Source organism: Synchiropus splendidus, chromosome 19 (assembly GCF_027744825.2).
Source record: "Synchiropus splendidus isolate RoL2022-P1 chromosome 19, RoL_Sspl_1.0, whole genome shotgun sequence".
NCBI lineage: Eukaryota > Metazoa > Chordata > Actinopteri > Syngnathiformes > Callionymidae > Synchiropus > Synchiropus splendidus.
The window spans coordinates 10235687-10253563 of record NC_071352.1 but is presented as its reverse complement, the minus strand read 5'-3'; the positions used below and the strand labels follow the sequence as shown (position 1 = coordinate 10253563).

Genomic DNA, 17877 nt, shown 5'->3' with positions numbered 1-17877 from the left:
ATAAAAAATATATAAAAAATATAAAATAATAATAATAATAATGATAAAATGTGAATCTTTTTAACAACAAACATTGCCCAAAAACAAGACATTAAGAGCTTCCATTTCTCGAGCTGCCTGCCATGACCTCAGGGTGATATATAAAACGGTTGTTTTCCTCTGTGCACTTCTCATGTTGACAATATGCTTGATCTATTATACAAGCAAATTTGACTGCGTCACTGCTGTCACCTATCACCGATCATATTTCAAACGGCACCCTTGGAGCATCACAATACATGATGTAATTGAGGAAAAGAGGGTTTGTATATCTTCCCGTTTTCAGTCTGGATGTCTCGAAGGGTTAGAACGTAACATGAATAATATCTCTAAATACTCGACAAATCCAGCAGGTAAAGACTGTAAGCAAAAAACAAGGAAACAGTGTTGAAGATCATAAGTTGAACAATTGGCCTGCCAAGCCCTTCATGCTGGAGCTTTAATGTGGAATCATGCCGACATTAAATTCAATAAATACAAAGTGAACCAAAAACTAGACAACTTCACCTCAAATTTAAACCATTTTAAAATGAATGAATGAAAAAAAATGTGTTTGTTCTTGCTTCAATGAGCACATCCTGTGTGATGAGTTGTGCTGTATATTTATTTAGTCTGACCAAAAAGCTGCTTCATGTCCATGTTCTCTTATTTCTCGTTGAAGAGGTACCATTTATAGACGCTTCCATGAATGGAAATCCGGTTTACAATTTCAGTTTGACACATCTGCAGATGGAATTTCCAAACTTTGCACAGTGTGGAGTTCACAAAAGTAACACAAGGGGGCGCCATTGTCCACTGTCCTCAAGCGAGAACCTACCGGCATGAATAACAGTAGTTAATACTTTTATGTCGTCATATAGGTTAAATTCTGATCAGTGTTTACATTGGTATTATTGTGCTGCCGGGTGTTTGTGTTGCATGTGTGTAAGAGTGGAGTGGAGCTGTGTATTATATTGTGTTATTATGCGCTCATGCAGGAGTATTTACTGTATTGATTTGTAGGAGGTCTGTGGATCGGCTCATTCATTCCTGCACTCAGTAGGTGGCGCTGTGAGTTTAAAAACCCAACTCCCTAACTATTTTGGAGGAGAGTGGCGCCTATTGAACTCTGTAAATGGGGACAATGCTTCATGAAGCTTCATGAGCCCGTCGCTATTATTTAGCATGTTTTTGTTTGTTTGTTTTGTGTGAGTGTACAAAACTATGTGATGTTTGTGTCTTTATTATTATTATTATTGATAAGCAGACCAATGATGGGATGTTGAGGTTTCACAAAACAGTGTCATCATTTTCAGTGGCCACTAGATGGTACTGTCTGCTGTGTATTCTTTGAACACCTGTTTTAATGAAACCTCAGAACATTCCTACAGCGCCACCTACTGAGCTGTGAAAATTGGGACACTGTTTCATGAGACCTCATCGACCTATCACTATTTTAGAGGTTTATATTTTTATATATATATTTGTATATATATTTGTATATATTTTATACATATTTTGTCAACGTCTCTTGTGGATTTAGTGTGTTAGCAGTGTGTTTTGTTTGTGGCTTTGTGTGTGTGAGACTCGCGTGCTGTCCCCGGACTGACCCGTCATCCTTCTTTAAATCTGCTGCCCCACACTTGGTGACACTCTGGGCTGCTGACGCGGCTGCAGCGACAGCGTGCCGGTGTCCACGCAGCCTTGACCAGACACTCGGTTACGTAAAGTGTTTTCATATGAAACACATTTGGGTGAAGTCAGTGGAATGTTTAGTCGATGTTCTGAATTAAATCTCCTGTCAAGGGGATCTTGCTTCACTGCTCTCACTTGGCTGATCCTTACCATCTGGAGGACTAAATTCATGATCCAATTAGATGTTTTTATCCACTCACATTTGTTTTGGATCATTATCACTGTTGCCATGTCAGCTTTAGACATCTGCGAGCTCCAAATGAGCCCGCTTCCTCCAATATAACAGCACAGAAGAAGAAAAAAGGGTATGCGACAAATAAGCAGGGCCTCTTTGTGCAGGATCATATTTCTAAGTTCAACAGTCTGAGTCAGAAGGCGGTGAGATTAGTGACTCAAAGTGACTTCCTGTAATCCTAAACTGGCTGTTAGTGCCCAGACCCCACAGGCCATTGATCTAACCCAAAGCCCTGACAAGTCTGCCGCGGCTGATGTTTGTGCTGGTCGGACGCTGCGAGTGTATTTCAGGTCATCCGCGTCCACCAGATGAACAGCATTGACTGGTGGAGGTATATTCCCACACGTCCTGCAGGGATTCAACCCTGGACATTTTTTCCATGATGGTGAAGGGAGCACGTGAGAAAACAATAACAGTCATGCAAAACATCTACTACTTAGGTCATCCCTTGCAGGGCAAGCCTCTATCGATTACTCTTTCTGTCCAGATAGACTTTATAGCTGCGTGTTTTGGTGGCTATAAACAGACTGCACTCAACTAGTGAGGCTCAAGTACCGAACAAAAACCTAGAGCAAAGCAGGAGGTGGGTGATCACTAACACATTGTAACAAATCGTAAAGAATGAACAGAGGTTTCAACCATGCTTTTCTTTTGTTTCTCAAAAGTGGGTGTGGCTTTTCTCACCCCAAGGGTTTCATGAAACAGTATCCTTTTTTTCAGGGGCCACTAGATGGCACTGTCTGCAGTATTATCTTTGGCTTCAGACACGTATTTCAATGAAGCCTCACATCATTTAAACCAAGAGCGCCACCTACTGAGATCTGGAAATTTGGGCACTGTTTCATGAAGCCTCATCAACACATCACTACCAATAACCTTTCACATTTTCTTCTTACTTTGGCTTGATTTTGTCTCACTCACCTAAAGTCAACTGAGGGATAACATAGCGATGACAGTGGGGCAAATACTTCTTCACAGTTTTCAGACAAACACCCAGCATTCAAATCACCCCCAGGTGTAGACCTGTTTAATGTTAGCCCTAATACTACACAATTACACAAGGACATAAGTGTTTCAAAAGCGAGATGCAGACATTTATATTGACGGTTGGATAGTTGATACTCAACATTGTTCAGAAGTCTAGTACAGTGTACTTCAACCATTTTTCAGCGATGGATCTTTTTTTTTTGTTTTATTGAAAAAAAAAAAAAACATTCCAAAGCACACCACAAATGGAATATGGTGTAATAGTACCAGTTTCAGAGTATTGGGCTGCCACATACTGATGACCTCACAGAATGCAGTTTCCCATTGGGATTTCTTGTTTTGTTTTGTTTTTTTGTTCCGCATTTATATTATTAAATGACACAATAAACACTTAAACATAAATTTGCAATACACATCCACAAACGTAATATAAAACCTTTTAAAGATATACTGTCATACTTAGCCATCTCCTGTTTTCCCATTGTTTTTTTTAAAGTCACAAAAATCAAGTTCATTTCCAGACTCTTTTTTCTTCTGTCCTTCTACATAGATAATGTGACCCTTCATGAAGTCTAAATCCACACATTTTCCTAACATATTAAGTGAGTTTGTATCGCATGCAGCATCAGTTTAATCTCTGACCTGTCAGCCCATATTCACCTACTTTAAGACAGGTGACTTTAGTTCCGTAGAAGCACTGAGTCAGTGGTGATAGTCTGGGTACAAGATATACCGTAGCTCCACCCACTTTGAACCAGAGCAAATGAGCTACTTGACACAAAATGTCACTGAGATGCAGCTGCTGGTCTTCATGATCCTGAAGTTCTTTTTGATGATTCAACGAAGAGAAGTGATGCACTTGCTCATATCTAACAGGCGGATGACTCACCAGATGACCTTTATACGTTCATTATTTTGGATGAAAGAGCCCACGCAGTGATGGCTTCCACATGTGTTTAAGAGGAAGCAGCTTATCACCTGAGTCACCATGGCAGCGCGGTGGTACACGGCACCCGAGCCACAAGAGGAGCCTGCTGGAAAGAGGGCGTGCCGCAAAATCCGCTCTCACAGTTTTACGGCAGTTCCTTGGAAAAACTGACACGGCAACCTTAAGTGGACCCAGTCATGGATGGTACACGATGACTTCACACATCTGAGCGTGAGTCTGCTTTCCTGTTTTACTGGATACATGATGCAACGCTTAGGAGAAACTGGTAAATAGAAACCTTTTAGGATATTAATAAAAAACAGAATCAGCAAATACGCATGGCAACTGCTTGTGTTGAATTGGAAGTCATCAACAAGTTCTATAATATACGGCACATTCTGACTCATCTGTGGGAATAAACCGCAGGGACAAACTTGACCTAAACCCACTGTTTGTTGAGTTGTGTTTTACCTTTAGATTAACTTGAATTTTCAGTAAAAAAAAAAAAAAAAAATTATCATGAAATTATAAACATTACAGTTTTTTTTTCTCGAAATGAATAAAAAAACAACAACAAGGAAAATAATGTAACTAGATTGAGATGTAGTTATTAAGAATTAAAGTTGTGTATAGAAAAGATGGGATAGAATTGTAGCCTCTTTGTTGTACTATTAACACTGGACAAAACATATCTGATTCTTTTTCCCATGAGTCCCAGTGCTAGTCCGTCTGTTGTAAAATAACCCAAACAGAAATGTTTGCAAGTGAAGATAAGCTGATGAAGTTTCATGAAACAGTGTCCTAATTTTTGCCACTAGATGGCACTGTCGACATCATAATCTTTGGCTTTGAACAACCATTAAGAAACCTTTTTAACCAACAGCGCCACCAACTGATCTTTTAAAACTGCGGTATGAAATCCACTTTATTGTTGCGCTAGTGAGTGCCGTAATGTGACTGCCACATGCTGTAGTGACGTTGATATTTCAAAAGCAAGACAAAAATTCTAGTACATTTTTGGTAAAAATGTCAATTCTTATTTATCATCTTCAATTGCCATTTCTTAAAATGTACTTGATGAATGAAACAAATGTTTTTTAAAGAAACAAAATTGAACACAAGAAAAATAACAGTCCACCAGTCTTCTCGCGCTCTTCCCACGCTGACCTTCTCAGCTAGCGTTGACACACCCGCAAAAAAAATTGCTATGAATGAGGTTATCTTGGACCAGTGGTGGATTAGTGACCAGATGTTTTACTGTTTGAACTGTGTACATCTGACCAATGAGGAGGTTAACAATATTCTACTGGGCCATGAGTGAGACAAGAGGAAATGTTGGTGAAAGATGATATCAGCGGCTGAGGAATTTTTGGACTTTGCCGGTCTACTCCTACTGTAGCTGTTTCCTCCCACCTGGATACATGTGGGAATCTTCTCATGGAAGGCAACTGGATCATAAACTGCCTGAATGAGTCACATTGATCATTTCGCCACAGTGACGCAGGAGCTGTTCAATGAGTCTGCCGTTCACCGGCTTTACATAAAAGGGGGCGACAGCATTTTAGTTAAACCCGGTCAAAAGTCTGAGCAACTCGGAGAAGTCACCATCGACTCAGATTCTGCCAATCTAACTTCCTCACTCAAAATGGAACTTTGTGATTCAACTTCCTGTCAAGATTGTTAAGCGCAAGTGAGTTCAACGTTGGTGAGTCACTCGGATATGAGTCAAAGGCGCTGTTTATACAGAGATAAAAATGATAATGTTCTGTGTTGGATACAGCGTTCATTCAACATGTCGTCGCCAAAATCCGACAACTTCTAAATACAGGGTCCATAGCTAGAGATGGGGAACTTCTGGGAACGACGGAAACGCTGGAAATGCTGTCCGTGCATGTTAGCTTGACACTGGAGCTAATGCGCTGTGTTCATCATAACAACAGTGGCAGACATAACGTCAGTAGACAAGCAATCGTCCACCTTCTGTGGTGACACATAAAAGTTATTTTGGAATACAATATAAGAAGCAACAACATCCAACGTGAGAGTCCGGTCATTCCACAAACATTTATTGCTTATGAATATTTGCTGACATTGATATTCTGTGTTGCTAAGCACTGGGACATGCACAAGTAAATCATCAGCCATTTGCATTCATCTCGAGCCGACCATCTCCCAGGGGCCACAATGATGACTTGGTGGGTGGGATTTGGGTCCCTGTCCTTGACACCTGTTCTCCCAAGCACTGAGTTTGGATCTTTGGCTGTTCCATTTTGTAACAGTATGTAACAGTATCAAACAACTGAAGGCAATCCGCACATCTACCTCCGTTTTAATTATTTGGAAACAACCCGTGACGTTTCTGGCAGTTAAAATAAGCGAAATCCTGTGACTGCTGGGCTGCTGCACCACATACTTTCCTCAGGAATGGAATGCCGCTGCGCCAAACTCAGACAGATGGAAGAGGTTGCACTTTTTTCCCCTGTAAATGCACATTTTTGAGGCACTTACAGCGCAGAACTCTCCAGAAGAATTCCGAGGACTCGGTGGGAGTGGTGTCAACGGTTTTCCTTGGACTATTAATAGCTGCAAATGTTAAGAGTGGAGTTTTTAAAGTAAGCAAAAGACAGTGGCCGGTGTTATCTGGCTGCTATTTATGGCCTTTCCCCCCTCCCCCGTCCCACACTGACGTCAGCCCAAAGTTATTTTCATGAATGGAGGGGGCGGTCACGAGGAGGCTGGTGACGTGAGTGCTTGCGGAAGCAGAGCGTGGAATGTTGGTACATTGTTGTTGTTTTGTGGATAATTTAGTAGGAGGACACGCCGCTCGCAGCCTGCGCCGCTCCGTTCACCGACTGCCTCACGTTACTACGCCGTCTGCGTTGGGAACTTACTCCGCCGGTTTCCGGTGCGCTCATAAACATCCGCGTCCACTGAGGTGAGCTTGTTTTTCGTTTCCTTTTAAACTCCAAACTGAAAGAAAATAATGAAAAAAAACTCTTGACACCACTCAGTAACTCGCTTCATGCTGACATGAACCGGTAAACAGACGCGTCTGCGGCGGAGGTTCCGTCCCGAACTGGGTTACAAAAGTCCATATTGACTTTTTTTTTAACACAGTTTCACCACGTGTTGATGTAACGCTCGAAAACTAGAATGACTAAAATCATTCAAATTTGTACCATTTGTAATATAAAATGGACCCGAAAGTAAAACATTTTTTGGACCCTTTTTTTTAGTTTTATAAGAAGAAATAAATTACTGAATTCATAATTTGTTATTACACAGTGACTGGTGTGTACTTATACAGTATTATCAAGTAATTACTATTTTTTTCTGCTTTGATTTTGAACATTTTAGTTTATTTGGCTAGATTGTATTTCACTATGTAATGGTCTTTAGTCACCAATGTACATGCTAGTTTCTCATCTATGCTCTAAGATGTGGCTCTATTTTTGGTGCCTGCTGGTTAAATAGTTATTGCCCCATTTTTGACACTGGAAACAACACGTGGTCTGCATTTTAGACTTGTAGGACAAAGGGCACATGATGTGAAGTAGGACCACCAGGGTGGGCCGGCCTAAAGCATCACCCAACAGCAGTATAGGAGCCTTATTCCCATGGACAATAAATCATGGAGACATAACAGCCTTTATCTTTTCATGATTTAAATCTGAAACGCTTGTTTAGGTGCATGATATATTGGGAATATTGTCACCATTGTTTTCATTAGATTTAGAGACTTCTCATTTGTTCCACTTCGATGGGCTGGTGGGAGTAGATGCTGTCATGAGGAGAACATGTGCTTCCTGACGTGATGATCTTTTTCGATGGAGAAGTGACAGCAAGTGAGTAACCCGCAGATGACGTGGGAAAAATTCCCCTCTCAATGCTAGAATCATTCTGACTCGGTTGGTCAATGTGGAAGGATGAAAGTGGTGTTTTTCTTTTTTTGGGGGGGGGTTTTGTTTAAATGTGTGAGAAAGCGTCAGAGTTGCGGTTTGTGATGAGATGACTCACTCCGTGTTGTGTTTCCTTGCTCCGTGTACTGGGGAAACAAGTGTTATTGCTTGGGAGTCAAGGGATTTCTCTCACAGCTGAACACGCCAAACACTGTGTATACTAGCAAAAACACGCTGACGTGTGAACGTGTCTGCGTTGCCTCTGTCCGAAGCTGATTCTTGACAGCCTCGCTGCCACCCACGGTGATGTTTGAAGCGTGCCTTATTCTGCTGAGAGGTGTGGTTTCTCACTTTTGAATTGTTATGTGGCTGGGATTTCCTTGTTGATTTTCTGTGGAACGCTGATTCATGTTTATTTCTTGCCAACCCCTGGGTGTCCCTTCGTCTTGAATTTCACCTTGGCTCAGCTTCTGCAACGTTCAAACAAACCCTCTTGTCACACCTGTAAGCCAGGTAGAAGGCGACGTACAAAAGTGTTTTCTTGAATTCTTGACATTTCTCTCGCCTTTCCTCGGACATTCGGCGAGTTCTCCTCCCTTTCCGCACGAAACCTTCTGGTGGTCACACCAAGTATTTCCAAGGTCCTCCACACTTTTCCTTCCTTCTCTTGAAACAACGGGATTTTCCAGGAAACGTCAGATCGGGAGGGTGTAATTCCCTGCCGCCGGTCGTCGCTTTTAACCAGTAAACAGCATGACTCACTCTTCAGCTATGTTCTCCATTTCCCTCGCATAATATCCCACCAAATGTGCTGCGCTGGAGAAAGCAGAAAGGCTGTGATGGAAAAAATGTCTCTCCACCTAAAAAAAATGCAAGAAAAGCAAATAAGGTCAGACCTCGGCTTCACCTAGAGAACTCAAGCAAACTCTGCTTTAATATCTGCGGCATGGAACAACTCAGTTACCACGGTGGTGCTTATTTTAGCAAACAGTCAGGCCCCACATGTCATGTGAACTTAATGCATGCCTTCAATGAGCGATGGAGTGCAAAATATGAAGTGGTCAAGTTTGGAAGCTTTGTTTCCATATGCTGCTCGTGACCAGACTCGTGTACAGCATACAGCGAGTAACAGGAGTCGGGTAGCTCGTGACAGAGGATGGGAGAGTCCGATGAGTTGCAAGGAAATACCATGACATCACAGTCGTATAAAAGTACTGCATATATTCCAAATGTAGACATTGAAACCGCTTTTGGACGTTGGCCAGTTTTCTTAGTTTTGGGCTGTAACTACTAGTGATGGACTCGTGATGCTTCATGAAACAGTGTCGATCCTTTAAGAGCCGACTAGGTGACACTCTTTGCTGTAAAATCTTCGGATTTGAACAACCAATCCGGAGAAACATCATTTTTAAAACGATGGCGCCATCTCCGGGGCTCTGAAAATGAAGATGCCGTTTCATGAAGCCTCATCTGTCCATCACAAGCAACTACACTTGCATGAAAATCATTTCATCATTCTCATTTTCAGTTGAAATCAATTATTTTCCATCAAAAAAAATACTTATAAACTACAGCTGTGATGTGTTGATGAAACTTCATGAAACTTTCAGACCTCAGTAGACGGCGCTCTTTGTTTATACCGTAAATGGCATGACTTTTCATTGAATATGTATATATGACAGTGACATCTAGTAGCCTCTGAAAGATGGGACACTGCGTCATGAAACCTCATCAACCCATCACTTACATGCAGTGTATTTCTCAATTTTTTTATTTATTTATTTATTTTTGACATGTAAACCTCACTCCCACTTTTCAAGCTAACCCCCCCCCAAATACACTGCAACAGTTCTCATAAGATGGAAAAACAAAACTATTTCAGAAGATGATATATGATATAATGTTACTGCCAAACATAAAGTCATAAATGCATAAAGTGTGAGATAGTGTGCTGGCACATCTGCAATGTAAAACTGGAAACATAACGTATGTTTTGCAATCCTCTTGGAGTGTTAGCAAGTTTGCAAGACTAAACTTGCAAGCCAACATCGTGAAGAGCAGCGGTAGGTTTCGGTCTGAGCATGAAAAACGTACATGTGCCCAGTTATCATGTAATGTTTCAAAATGTGTTTGAGTCAGCAAAAACGTGGAGTTGAATGTGTATCTCACATATCCAGTTTGGAAGCCAGACAAGCAAACAAGTGATCTCGATGGCAGCGGCGGCCTGTCGTCGACTGCTCCTTGGACAAACAACGTAGTACACTGCGCTGTTGTTCCAGCTACAGAATGTGGCAGAATGGAAGCGCCAGCAAAGGCTAATACGCTCCTATGACTGGTCACTTAAACCGTGTTGCGATTCAACTGGTCGGGAATGAGGGATGAAAGTGAGTGAAACCGATACGTAGCTGCAGTTTGTGATGAACTGTGGTGGATTTTTTTTTTTGTTTTTGCTCGACATACCGAAAACAAGTGTTGCCTCAGAAGACTCGAGGGATTCCTCTCGCAGCTGAACCTGTCAATCATGCAAACAAAGCAAGCAGAAGAGGGTTTAAAACAAGGGTGGGCAGTCTGTCCTCCACTGGAAAGTGTTTTGGATTTTATATATGAATCGGTAAACATGAAGGGGGAAATCTACACTTTAATAAAATCAAAAATATCACAATGATGAAAGGTTTGTCATGGAATCTTAAGTACTAAATATAAACTACCGGAAAAAAATATATTATTTTTCAGTCTCAATTTCTTCTATTTTTTTGGGGGAAGCTCTAAGTCAGAATGACATAAAAGGGAAAAAGAAGAAATGTATTTTTACATAGAGAGTTCTAAAAATGAATAAATATATTGCAATATCATTGACAAAACAAAGCTGCAAATAAAAAAGTAATTTCTAGTTTGGAAACAGTGATTTCAGTGTGGTCAGGTTCATAGTTTCACATTGACGGCATGAGGCCGGATGGGCGCCGACCAAATTACTCAGTCAAAACGTTTTTTTTTTTTTTATTGTTGCAACATTACATTTACTGTCACATTGACTGGTGTGTCACTATGACCAGCCCTCAAGTACAGATCTTGTTGTCGACCTTGAACTCCCGAACAAGCCGGAAAGTAGACGCCGACTCATCTCATCCTGACTTGGTGATCAATTATTAAACTTTATGGTATATAGCTAAGCTCCTCTGTGACTCAATATTTGTTTTCTAGAGTTAAACTATAAAGTTTATAACTATAAAAATGTTGAATCTTGAATTCAACATTGAGCAACAACATATGAAAAACATTTTTTTTGACAAATATTTCTAACTAAAACTTGCAGATTTATTGTTTATTGATCATGTCTGTCAATACACGATTCAGTATTTGTCTAACACACTTGCCGTGGAGTTGTTTGGGCAAGCGTACGACCCGAGACGCTGCGGAATTCCAGACATTTTCTAGAATTCTGAGCCTCCGTTTTACAAGTGGGATCGTCTGAACTCCACCCCCATCGCCGAGTGCATCGCAGGACACATTCAGACTGCAGGAGGTTTTTGCATGCGAGGGTGTGCACATGTGTGCGTTCACTCAGGAATGTGGTTTTGTTCTCCTGCCGCCATCCGCGGCTTCTCCTGGAGGTATTTTCCCAGACTTGCGTTTTTTTGAAAAATCAAAAGCGTTGTTTTCTTGATATGCTGTGGAACTTGCCCGTCACATTTCTGTGGGAAAATGAGAGCGAGTGGACGGGATGGTTATTTTTTTCCCCTCTGCTCAGAGTTTCTGGCATCTTCGAGAGGAAAACATTGCAAAAACATAAGCACATGCCTGAAGAATTTTAGGGAAAACAACCCGGCCTCTAAAGTTCAAGTCAGAGGCCCCAAGTATGAAGAAAGAGAGGGGGCCCCACGCCACTTTTCCATGAGCCAGACAAGGAATATACCCCGGAACCCCCCTCTGATGCAATCCCATTGATTCTAGACATTTAAAGTGATGAATGTTGCGTCTCAATTCTTTATACTTTGTGGTGGAGCTTTAGTCGGGATTCATGAGGCACTTTCTTTTTGTCTAGTCATCAAATATTTAGCTGCCATGATTTATACGAGTCATTCAGACATGCAATTTACATTAAAATATATTGTTTTCACGCCCACTCCGATTGATCATCATGTGACTCTAAAACCATCTAGAACGATAGATGAGGCAGAGAAGAGAGATGCCTCAAAGTTTCATCTGAAAAGGGTGGAATACTACACCAAATGTTGCAAAATAATTGAGCAATTTTAGACTCAAAAACAGATCACTCTCAAATAAACTTCATATGTCGTGACATCACTATCCAGCGGAAGTGATCAAGTCATCAAAATAAAATTAATTTAATTTGTACTACCGCAAAAAAAGAGCAGCTAGGCCCCCGAGCCTTGAGTTTGACATGGTTTGAGGACCTGCATCATGTTCTGGTCTTGTTTTAATGTCCGGTCAGCACAACTTTCAATATATATCTCGATACTTCACGATATAATAGTACCATGATATATCACAGTGGTATATTTTGGTACTCTACACAGTAGACTAAAACATGTAATATTAGTCAAAATAAAAATGGCAAATTGGAAACATCTTTACCATTTTATTTATGGTATATATTTTAATATTTGTAACTACTAAAAGTCAAATACTTAACAAGGAAACACCAGCTGCATGAGGTTTGTCACTTAAACTACTGCAACATTAAACTAATGTGGCAAAAATGTTCGTATTTTGCCATACTATCACTAGTATTTTACTTACAAATGAACTAAAATATTTACAGGAAAAAGAGAAATATCGATATCAATATTACATCAGTGATCAAAGTATCTTGATGCCATGCCGACATTTTTTTTTCTCACATTTCTGTTGTTATCTGGTTCACAACGTTATTTTATTTGAATATGCTTCGGAATATTATGTTTACATTACATGAGTCACATAACAAATACAACACTGACTATTATTTCTCTTGTTATATACGTGGAAATGATCATTATTATTGATGATATTGTTCATGATAATAGTACTTCTTTAACATGAAGTTTTTACTGTAGAGTGTCATAAAGCTAACGTCCATCATTTACTGTTTACAAGTGTATAGAGGTAAACAATGCAAACCCAGGATTGCAACACATGAGAGAACCACCTCATGAGCAATGGCACAGAGCTAATTTTATATATAGAGTGTAAAAAAGTTCTTCCTAAAAATGATGAGTGTGTATGAATGAAGAAAAAACAAAACAAAACAAAAAGAGTCTCAAGTATTCTCAAAAAGTATCTTGAAAAAAATGTGTGTGTTTCAAAAGAAGTCGCTGCATTTCCCATGAAAAAGTAGCCAAACTAAATTCAACAGTTTGTCAGTTCTCAACATAGTCCGTATCAAAGTCAACAAATAACAGAGAATCCATGGAAGAAAAGAAGAAATAAACCAGGAGAACACAGTAGAACACATTGGCGGCCCCAGAGAACTTAATAGATACACTTCTATCATCTGTTCGCTTGAAAAGCAACATCATGTTTGAGGAATACTGAGGAATGTTGCTCTGAGTTCCCACGAAACAGATCAATGTCAGTTAGAAAAACTACTTCCAGCAAGTATTTAACTGGAATTACTCGACACCACCTTTCTTCTCAGAGACATTGCGACATCACCTCCTTGTCGTCCTTGTTGCAAGAAGTATTTGGCTTGTTTCTCTTCTTATTGACGCTGTGTTGCACTTGTGACACTGTCACTTTAAAAACAACTTTCTTTCTGCATCAGACTTGTTCTGTATTTGTACTTGTTTAAAGTCGGTAAACACTTCCCCAGGAGCAGAGCGCCTCAAGCGTGAAGCTGCAGAGTGAAGGGTTGCAGGACACTCCTGCTACTGCTGAGCTATCACTTAGGGTTCACTTTGTTAAATTGTCTAGTTGGCAGAAATTGGTGGCACTGCGGGCTAAATATAACCTGCCCGAGTTAAATAAGGGCATGGAGCCGCTCAGGAAAGCCCAGTGTATGTAAGAGGACCCTGCTGCAGAGAGAGACACCAAATCAATAGGAGCATATTGTCGCTCTGCAAAAATACATCAGTGACTACGAGGGAAAGTATTTGTGTGTGACACTGTCTGCAAGAATGTTCCACAGACGCATCTTCCGGCCCGTAAAGTTCGGCAGCACTGTCAGCTTGGATTAGGCCGAGCAGATCGTCCACTTTCCACATTCATAAATTCATATTTCGTGACCAGGTCAGGGAAGTGAGTGTGATCCACGCGAAACTTTCAGAGCCGCGGTTATGAATGAGCCTTGTTTACTCTTCTTGGCGACCATGTGACTCACACTCCCACACCCATCTGTAGGGCGTTGCCATGGCAGCGGTGGAGCATGGAACAGTGCACTTGTACTCGGCCTGGTCCTGAAATGGAACCTCAGAGGTGGTGGAGGAGGGAGGGGGAGCGGGAGGGGTGGTGGTGTTCGCTCACATAGGATCGCTGCTCTTGCTTTTTTTGGCCATGGCAGCGGTCTGGAAAGCGTGTGCACCGCTGCACTGAGGCTTCTCTATAAACTGAGTGGAGGGCTGAAACGCAAAGATCTGAGGAAGAGTGAGGAGGGGGAGTTGAGGAGGGAGGAGGTGTCAGGCTGCTTGGTCCAGTGAACTACATTGTCAAGGTCCACCTAGTCTGAGGAGCAACTCCCAAGTGCTCCAGACTTCAGGCTCACACTTCCCTCTGCTGGCAACTCCACGTCATGTCTGTCCAGCTGTGTGCTTGTATGAAATGCACCACACTACTACAAGCATGGCGTACAGTACTTAAATAGAATACAGTCGTAGTAGTCACAGAAGTAGCGCTTTAAATAGTTCAAGTGCTGCTAGCTGTCCTAACTAAGAAGAGTGGTAGTAGAAGTAGTTGTTGAAGAAGTAGTTGCCATCCAATAAATTGCGGTAGTGATGGTAGTAGCAGTGGCAAATATAGTAATTGTACTAAACATATAAGTAGGCACTACAGTATTAGTGGTTGGCTTACTGTCAGTGGTGACAAAGTATTTTAGCTGTGGTAGTGCTGACTGTAGTACTAATAGTACTGGCAGCTAAAAACAGGTTGGAACAGTTGTTTTTATACTATAAATACTGCTAGTAGTAGAACTATAGACAGTAGCAGATGTAGTAGAAGTGGTTGTACTTGTCCAAGGAGGTGTTGGAGTAGTAGTAGCAGTAGTAATGGTAGTAGTAGAAGCAATAGAGTTAGTTGTTAAATAGTTGAATAGTAATAGAGGGAGAAGTAACAGAGCAAATCATGTAGTAGTAGTGGTAATAAAGGGAGTTATGAGTAGTAGTGAGGTAGCAATAGCAGCAGCAATAATGTTAGCAGTACTAGTAGAAGTAATGGGGTAGTAGTCAAACAATAGTGGCAGCAATGGAGGAAGTAGTACAAGAAGCAGAAGCAATACAGGCAGTAAGTTTGTTGAGGCTTATAGTTGTGGTACTTGTAATAAAGTCACAACTACAGTACAACAAGTTGTAACAGGTATAGTAGTAGTGGTGGAGGTGCAGGTAGAAGTAGGTGTAGTTAGAAGTAATGTTTATAGTTTTATTATCTGTATAATGATTACTGTATTGGCGTAGTATTACTGCAGTAATGAGTCTTGTTGGAGTAATAATAATTTTGGAGGTGCTATGGGTATTAGTACTCAAGTAACATGACTGGAGTGTGAAGTAGTGACTGCAGTTTGTGCTTAGGTCAGAGAGTTACACTAGCAGTATCATGTAGTTGTGGCTGGTCTTATACATAAGAATGAGTGTGAAATGCGTTTGCTTACTAGCTCTTGCTACTGGTAGTGGACTTTGAAGTAACATAGTATTTGCTGTAATACGAGATGTAACTTGGAAGTAGTCGCCTCACTCCGAAGTGACCATCTCTGACTCTGTGTGCAGCTGCCTGTGTGTCCGGCTCGGTGTCTGCATGCAGGGAATGACGACTCATTTCAAGACCAGTAAAGCGTTCAAGGTGAGTCACTGCGACGTCAGCGCTCCCCGTTTCTGCCGCTGCGGCGTCCTGACCCGTCTCTGCTCCCTCAGGTCAAGAGGGAGGTCGGCGAGAATGCCTCGGTGCTCAGCGACGACGAGCTGGTGGCCATGTCCGTGCGGGAGCTCAACCAGCACCTCCGTGGCCTGACCAAAGAGGACGTGGTCCGGTTAAAGCAGCGGCGCCGGACCCTGAAGAACAGGGGCTACGCTGCCAGCTGCCGCATCAAAAGAGTGACCCAGAAGGAGGAGCTGGAGAGACAGAAAACAGAGCTGCAGCTGGAGGTGGACAAGCTGGCCCGGGAGAACGCCAGCATGAGGCTAGAGCTGGACGCGCTGCGGGCCAAGTACGAGGCGCTGCAGTGTTTTGCTCGGACTGTGACCCGCGGGCCTCTGTCGCCGGGTAAGGTGGCCACCACCAGTGTCATCACCATCGTGAAGTCGGCCAATCACAACAGCAGCAGCCCCACCCCTTTCTCCGCGCCCTCCTAGTCCTGACAGGACTGGGCTCCTCTTCCCCTGCCTGGTCCTTTCCTTGGTTCTGACCCGTCCCACTCTCCCTGTATACTGAGAGGAAGCTCAGTAGCTAGACTGGAGGATCGAGTGGGACAGCGCCACGTCATGTTATGCTACATGCATCACTCTCCGCCCACACAAGCAGCAGTACACTGTCCATCAGCGGGACTCTTTGACCCGAATGACCTTTCAGGAAACGAATATGCCTTACCCTGGCACCAGAAGCTGGATCAAAACCTGATGGGAAGTGTCTTGTCAAATGCTTTTTCGCCTTAACGGATCCAAGAGTGGTCCAAAAGAACCGTCCTCACGGGTCACATGAGCCTTGAAACCAAGAACTGAAACACCTACAACTGACGCCGCCACGAACATCAGAACCGGACGAATCAAGCAAAAGGGATCCAACTATTTGTCATTAGAGCGAAACAGAAAGAGGTTCTTTGTAGAGAAAGATGGTTTCGTGACAGCGTTTCAACCTCATGTGTCAAGTTTCATGTGAGATTCTGCACCAAATGTGTATTTCCTGAGTCAGAAATGCTGTTCCAGCCCTTTAGATTATACACCAGTATAAAGACATTTTAAGTGCTCCAGTCAAATGGCCGGAGACACTTAACACACTTACACTTAATTCAATTATATTTTTAAAAATGGTACAAATAATATTACATTTTTAAGTGATTAATATGAATCATATTGCAAGTAGGATAATAGCTCAAGTTAAAGCACTTATTAGAAAACTACCAAAGCACGCTGGAGTTATTTGATGCAAGATTTTTTAAAATCCTTTTCCCAAAACATTCTTTTTAATTATAATAAATAAAATAGAAAATGTGGTCTAACAATCCAATTTCTAAAGCTGGTTGTTACTTAAAAGTTATTGTTGTCAATCAAAGCAATATTTCACAATATTCATGAGAACTTTTTCTGAGTTACTTATGTGAATTATATATTATTTTTTCAATGTATTTTCATTGTGTTTAAACAAAATAAAAAAGTTACATATTTTATTTGATATAAGTATATGTAATTCAAAATAAAACGTTAGTATTATGCAATTTTTTTTTTTTTTTTTAAACATGTTTTCTTCATCAAGTGGCTTCAGCCTGCTTTGGTAGTGAACTGTAACATGACAGTCTAATGGAACTTGTAGTGATAGTTTAGAGGATGTTTTCGGGGGATTCTCCAGTCAGTGCAGCACTTACATCTCATGGAAAATAATCCATATTGGATATCAAAATGCTTTAAAACCCGAGGAAAAGAACGAGCGAACCAGCGCCCACTGCCTCCGCCGTCACTTCAGATCTCCGTCCAGATCGAAATCATTCCTCGTCCAGGGTCGGGAGACGCCTGCTGACCAGCAGCTGTTCGCTTCCGCTTCCGCCACTCCTGACAGTGTCGCCTTGGCAACCAGTTACCATCTTATTTAACAAGTCACTTGAAACCAGAGGATCCATTCCTACTTTGGAGTGAAGTCAACCAACAGTTTTTATTTTATGATATATATATATATATATATATATATATATATATATATATATATATATATATATATATATATATATATATATATATATATATATATATATATATTTTTTT

The 17877-nt window shown here is 41.3% G+C and overlaps 1 protein-coding gene across 4 annotated transcripts; it reads left to right on the top strand.

Moving 5' to 3' along the window:
* The first annotated feature begins 6641 nt into the window (after nucleotides 1-6641).
* On the top strand, nucleotides 6642-17754 carry mafk (v-maf avian musculoaponeurotic fibrosarcoma oncogene homolog K). 4 transcript variants are annotated; one of them, XM_053852727.1, is made up of 4 exons: nucleotides 6666-6798; nucleotides 7594-7708; nucleotides 15676-15748; nucleotides 15820-17754. In XM_053852727.1, the coding sequence occupies exons 3-4, from the start codon at nucleotides 15704-15706 to the stop codon at nucleotides 16255-16257; spliced, it is 483 nt and encodes a 160-aa protein (XP_053708702.1). In that variant the 5' UTR covers nucleotides 6666-6798; nucleotides 7594-7708; nucleotides 15676-15703; the 3' UTR covers nucleotides 16258-17754. The 4 variants fall into 4 exon arrangements, with proteins under 4 accessions (XP_053708704.1, XP_053708702.1, XP_053708703.1 ...); XM_053852728.1 differs by having other exon boundaries at nucleotides 6729-6798; nucleotides 7642-7708; XM_053852729.1 differs by lacking the exon at nucleotides 7594-7708 and having other exon boundaries at nucleotides 6642-6798.
* The last annotated feature ends 123 nt before the right edge of the window (nucleotides 17755-17877 follow it).